A 6505-nucleotide genomic window follows, 5' to 3' on the forward strand; every position below is an offset into this window, starting at 1 on the left:
TTGGTGAACAATCTTTCATCTGAAATCTCTCTAAAACTTTGTTAATGTAGGTTTCTTGAGATAGACCTAAGATACATTTGAATCTATCTCGATGGATCTTAATGCCAATGACATAAGACGCATCACCCATATCCTTCATCTCAAAGTTCTTTGAGAGAAATTGCTTCACCTCATGTAGCATGCCCTTATCATTGGTTGCAAGAAGAATATCATCCACATATAAAACAAGAAAACAAATCTTACTCCCACTGATCTTCTGGTATATACATTGATCCATGACATTCTCTTCAAATCCAAAAGAAGAGATGACATCATGGAATTTTAAATACCATTGGCGGGACGCTTGTTTTAAACCATAGATGGACTTCTTAAGCTTGCACACCAAATGCTCACCATCACTAGAGGAGAATCCTTCTGGTTGTTTCATGTATACCTCCTCCTCTAGGTCACCATTTAGGAAGGCAGTTTTCACATCCATCTGCTGTAGCTCTAAATCGAAATGAGCAACTAATGCCAAGATAACTCTGAGGGAATCTTTCTTAGATACCGGAGAAAAGGTCTCCGTGTAGTCAGTTCCTTCTTTTTGAGTGAATCCCTTAGCAACGAGTCTCGCTTTGTGTCTCTCAATGTTGCCTAATGAGTCTTTCTTTGTTTTGAAGACCCATTTACACCCAATAGCCCTCGCCCCATTAGGCAACTCAACAAGATCCCAGACTCCGTTGCTTTTCATAGAATTCATTTCTTCATTCATGGCATTGTACCACAGTTCCGATTCTTTGCTATTCATAGCTTGTGAAAACGTTTCTGGATCATTTTCGCCTCCAATATTGTAGTCAGATTCTTGCAAATACACAATGTAGTCACTAGGTATCGCCGATTTTATTGTCCTAGTGGATCTTCTTAAGGCTACACCAGCAGGCTCTTGAGGAGCGGGTGGTTCAGCTTGTTGTTCAACAATTATAGGCAACTCTTGAACAACTTGATCCATTTGAACTTCATCATTGACTTGTGGATCTTCAACAATTGGCTGTGGTGGTTCAACATCCATTTGGACTGCAGGGGTGTTATCGACCACAATCAATCTTGCTCTTGAGGTGGAGGGTTCTAAAGGATCTTTCTCAGAACCTAAGTCCTTGGATTGATCACTCCCACTAATCAAGGCATTTTCAAGAAATTTTGCATTCCTTGATTCCACAATCCTAGTGCTATGAGATGGACAATAAAACTTGTAACCTTTAGACCTTTCAGCGTAACCAATAAAGTATCCACTTATGGTCCTTGGGTCCAGTTTCTTTTCTTGTGGATTGTATACCCTAACTTCAGATGGGCATCCCCAAATGCGTACATGTTGCAAACTCGGTTTCCAACCTTTCCATAATTCAAAAGGAGTTTTGGAGACTGCCTTGGTTGGAACTCGATTTAATATGTACACGGATGTCTTTAGAGCTTCAGTCCACAAGGATTTAGGAAGTTTAGGGTTGCTGCTAAGCATACTTCGCACCATGTCCATCAATGTTCGGTTTCTCCTTTCTGCAACACCATTTTGCTCGGGTGTACCGGGCATGGTATATTGGGCAACAATCCCATTTTCTTGAAGAAACTTTGCAAAAGGACCAGGTGCTTGTCCATCTTCAGTGTATCTACCATAATATTCTCCACCTCTATCTGATCTCACTATCTTAATTTGCTTGTTGCATTGTTTCTCTACTTCAGCTTTAAATATCTTAAAGACATCTAACGCTTCGCTTTTGTTATGAAGTAAATAGATATACATGTAGCGTGAGTAATCATCTATGAAAGAGATGAAGTATTTCTGACCATATGAGTCCATGTCTGGACTACATATATCAGTATGTATGATTTCTAATAGGTCAGAACTCCTATGGACACCACTTTTCTTAGACTTGGAGGTATGCTTTCCCTTAATGCAATCCACACAAGTATCAAAATCAGTAAAATCTAAGGTATTGAGTACCCCATCATTTACTAACCTTCTAATTCTATCAATAGAGATATGTCCCAATCTCCGGTGCCATAATGTAGAGGAATTCTCATTCATAACACATCTTTTATTGCCAGCGTGAACGTGCATAGTATTATAAGCGGTATTGTTTTGTAAATTAAGGCAGTAAAGACCATCAGACAAAATACCATTTCCAACACATTCAGATTTATTATATAAATTAAAAGATTTGTCTGAAAATGTAAGGAAAAACCAAAAGGTACAAGTCTTGAAACGGAAATCAAGTTTCTAGAGAAACTTGGTACATAAAATGTCTTTTCTAACTTTAAAACAAAACCGCTACTTAAAACTAAATGGCACGTTCCTATAGCCTCCACATGTGAGCCCATCTTGTTTCCAGATAAGATACTTTGCTCACTTCCCACTGGCTTCCTTAGGTTTTGTAAACCCTGCAAGGAATTTGAAATGTGAATTGTCGATCCAGAATCAATCCACCATGTGTTAATATTAACATTAGCCATATTAGATTCATAACATACGAATGAAATTGGATTACCTTTGTCGTCCATCCATTTCTTGAACTTGGCGCATTCCTTTTTCGCATGTCCCTTCTTTTTGCAGAAAAAACATTTGATGGAATCCTTCTTTATATCGCCTTGGGGAGGCACTTTATTTTTCCCCTTGTCCTTCTTGGATGGTTTGCGTTTCTTGCCTTGGGTGGCCATGTGAGCACTTTCACCTTGTTCCTGCAGGAGCCTTGCTTCTTCTTGAGCACACATGGTTATCAGTTCATTGATAGTCCATTTGTCCTTATGTGTGTTGTAGGAAATTTTGAAAGGCCCATATTGAGGTGGAAGATGGTTAAGGATGTAGTGGACCAGGAAGGTTTCAGGAATGACTACATCGAGTTTCTTCAGTTGAGCAGAAATGTCCCTCATCTTTGAAATATGTTCTCTAACTCCTTTGACACCGGTGAGTTTTGTGGATGAGAACTGGTGGATGAGGTTGTTGTAAAGTGGTTTGTCCGAAGTGTCGAACTGCTCATCGATCAGTTTGATCAAGTCTTTGACTTTCTCAGGTTGCTCCACCGATCCACGCATTCCCAGAGGGATCTTGGACATGATGAACATGATGCTGAGGCGATTGGACCGCTCCCATTTCTCATATAGTGCGATCTGAGCAGCAGTGCTAGTCGCAGTGATTGCAGCAGGTTCGTCCTTCCTTATTGCGTAGTCCATGTCGGCGCAGCCTAAATGAAGAAGAATTCGTTCCTTCCAGATTTTGAAATTATCACCCCTAAGCTCAGGAATTTCGGTAAGGATTTCAGCAAAACTAGAGGATGATGAAGAAGCTGCATGAATAGGATTACAAACTTAGATTTAGAAGATTGAGGCTTAATGAAGTCATGTTTTACCAATGTATAACATGCTGAAGATTGAAATTTTATTAAACAAAAGTTGCCTGTGGGCTAAATTTTTAATTTAATAAAATTGGATGTAAAGGATGATAGATTATTCAAACGAATTATTTGGGATAAAGTAAGGTTTGAAACTTCTATCTTTATTAAACTTTATGATAAAACTATTAAATTAATTATCATAACTCCTGTGGGTAAATTAAGAAAATTAATTTAATATATTATCCTAATTAATTATATAAATATAATAAAATCCCTGTGGGGTAAAATTGTTATATTTATATAATCAATCACAATTTTGTCCATTATGTGATCCTTTCAAATTAATATATAATTTTATATAATTAAAGATGCTGTGGCTACTCCCTAATTATGTAAAATTATATGGTTCACTAGACATTATGTTTTAGGCTCTAGGAAGACCTAAGAACAATTTCGTTATAACATAATAGGCAATCACAGAGAGTAGTGCTCCTAGTGTGGTCGTCCGAAGATCATTAAAAACCGTTCTAGATTGAGCATTTGTCTCAGTTTCATGCGTTCTTATGTCAACCACAAAATTGTTTATGAATTATTCATAATTTTATTCACCCTAAATGTTTTATGAATATTTTATGAATAAATTATGGAGATTAATGTGCTAAATATTATTCAACCTATCTTAATGTTTTGAATATAATCTAAATATATCTAGCACAATAATGGAATATATACATAATGTATTTAAAATTATAAAGGCATACATATAAAATTAAAGATAATTATACTAAAAATAAATTTTGCATGAATAAGAACAAAATAATCATACAAATTAGTATAATTAATTATATGTACGAAAATACAATAATTCCATATATATATATATATACTTAATGGCAGAGAAATTCATGCTAAATAAAACAATAAAATCATTTATTAATCCGGTGAATTAATAAAACAATTGCACAAACTTAATTGTAAAAATTAATTACATTCTTAAAATAGCACAATTATTTAATATTTCATGAATAAAAGAAATATACCATACACCAAAATCAAGTAATTACACATTTTAATTAATTTCCAAATATATAATTTACCAAAATTATATGTTTTAATTAAATTGGCAAAATAAAATTTATTGTCCAAATAAGCATTAAAATGAATAAAATAACAAAATTCCAAAATAAATCAAAAAATTAATTTTCTTCATTTTCTTCATTTAAAAAAAAAAAAAAAAAAAAAATCTGCCATGGGGAAAACGACATGTCGTTTTCCCCTTAGAATCGTCAAATAACCCGTCAAACGACGGGTCGTTTGTGGTGCTGTAGGTGGGAAACGACATGTCGTTTCCCCTTTAGTGTGCCGGGAGGCTTGTCAAAACGACAAGTCGTTTTCTTCATAAAATCAAGAAACGACATGTCGTTCATGTCGTCTTCTTCAGCCACCCGGGTCTTTTTGACCCGTTTTTCTGAAAGCGGGTCACGCGACCCGATCTCCAAACCCGACTATAAAACCCCATTTTGACGTCGATTTTCAAGATTTTAAAGCCCAGAATTCATGTAAATACATAGATATGAAGATTCATAGCCTTATTTTTCATAAACAACAACTTAAAATCAAGCATTAATATCAAAGAAAAAGTTTGACTATAACCGGGTTCTTAAGGTTTCAAAAGTTGTTTTGAGTTTCAAAACATGTTTTTGATATATCAAAACATTAAAAAAAAATAATAATCTTAAGATGTCCTAATACTCAAATAGATCGAAAATACATATTTGAATTAAAAATAAATAAATAAATAAAAAATTTCAACTTAAGGCCATGAACGTGTATGTATATGGTCATTGTTTTGTTTTTAAACTAGTTTCTCAAATAACAAATTATTAGAAACACTTACCAAAGATTTCTAATGCAACTAAATTGAGAAACAAATTTGAATTAACAATTCCAATTTTCAACAATATATGAAACTATATACACGAATATATAATATATGTGAATAGATGAAGACATAGGCACATCTATAAATCATGAAAAAAAAATATATGTGTATATATGCATACAAAAATAACAAGGCAGAGATTAACCTAGTGCTCTGATACCAAATGTTAGATTAATATGAAAGTAGACATATGAACAATTCTATATACATGTAGGCGGAATTAATATATGAATGAACATATGCAAAAAAGAATCGAATATTGTATACCTCCAGCCATTGCTATTGATAACCTCGATCTAGCTTTAGATCTACAAAAGAAAAGAACAGAAATTAGAACGAGTACACGGGCTTCCAAGCTCTCACTAACTCTTTTAGATGGAGTTACTGAAAGTCAGAATGAGTAGCGAGCTTGGGGACCGGTAGTCTATATTTATAGAGTGAGACCTACCATCAGAGTCTCTGCCACAGATTGAGATATTTCCTCAATCAGTTGGGATATGAAAAATCGGGTAACAACAAATCAGGTAACAAACAATGTTGACCATTAATTAGAATATTTTGTCAATAAATTAAATATTGACTTTAATATATTAAATCAATTAGTTGATTTTATATACCAAATAAATAATATTCTAACATACGTACCATTCTAACAGATAATTAAACTCGGTCCAATAAGCGGAAAATGAAGTTGGCAGTCGGCCTAGCCCACTTTCAGAGATGATCCCCTAATCTCAACAAACTTGGTTTTGGTTACTCTACCAAAGGGGCAGGCGTAACTTGCTGTAAAGCCTAGATTTTTTACACACTTCATACTTGCGTCTAAAACAGTTCATACAAATATTTATATACATACAAAATATACCTTGATGTTAACTTTTTTTACCATACTTTTAAAGCATGTACCCAATTTTGTAGCTCCTGTTCTTTGACCTACAACGTACTCCAATAGCTGATCTGACCCTGATCTTCTTCAACACCAAAGATTTATTTTTGGGTCTGATACCACCTAATGTATCAAAATTGGAAAGATCAAGTCAAATTCATGGCAGGTGGATAAACCCCAAAATAAGAAGAGAACCTCAACTCTAACATATTCCTCAAAATATCAAATAGTCAAACCCCTGAAGTGTAGTGAAATATCACTCATGACAAGAAACAATCAGAAGTATAGAGCAGCTAATATAATCAAGAAAATGTA

The 6505-nt window shown here is 34.4% G+C and overlaps 1 protein-coding gene across 1 annotated transcript; it reads right to left on the reverse strand.

Annotated features, from left to right (window-relative positions):
• Positions 1–2371: 2371 nt before the first annotated feature.
• Positions 2372–3219, reverse strand: LOC133821380 (uncharacterized). The gene is made up of 2 exons (XM_062253710.1): positions 2520–3219; positions 2372–2412 (listed from the first exon to the last, which is right to left on the reverse strand). Exons 1-2 carry the CDS (start codon positions 3199–3201, stop codon positions 2378–2380), a joined length of 717 nt encoding a protein of 238 aa, XP_062109694.1. The 5' UTR covers positions 3202–3219; the 3' UTR covers positions 2372–2377.
• Positions 3220–6505: the final 3286 nt, after the last annotated feature.

This window comes from Humulus lupulus, chromosome 3 (assembly GCF_963169125.1).
Source record: "Humulus lupulus chromosome 3, drHumLupu1.1, whole genome shotgun sequence".
In the NCBI taxonomy this organism is placed as follows: Eukaryota; Viridiplantae; Streptophyta; class Magnoliopsida; order Rosales; family Cannabaceae; genus Humulus; species Humulus lupulus.

What these genes read in the sequence shown, in the direction of transcription:
- LOC133821380 (XM_062253710.1), bottom strand. Translation starts at nt 3,201, where the DNA reads ATGGACTACGCAATAAGGAAGGACGAACCTGCTGCAATCACTGCGACT. An exon ending in GAAATGGATGGACGACAAAG is followed by an intron (nt 2,413 to 2,519) that starts GTAATCCAATTT and finishes AATTCCTTGCAG; the next exon opens with GGTTTACAAAACCTAAGGAA.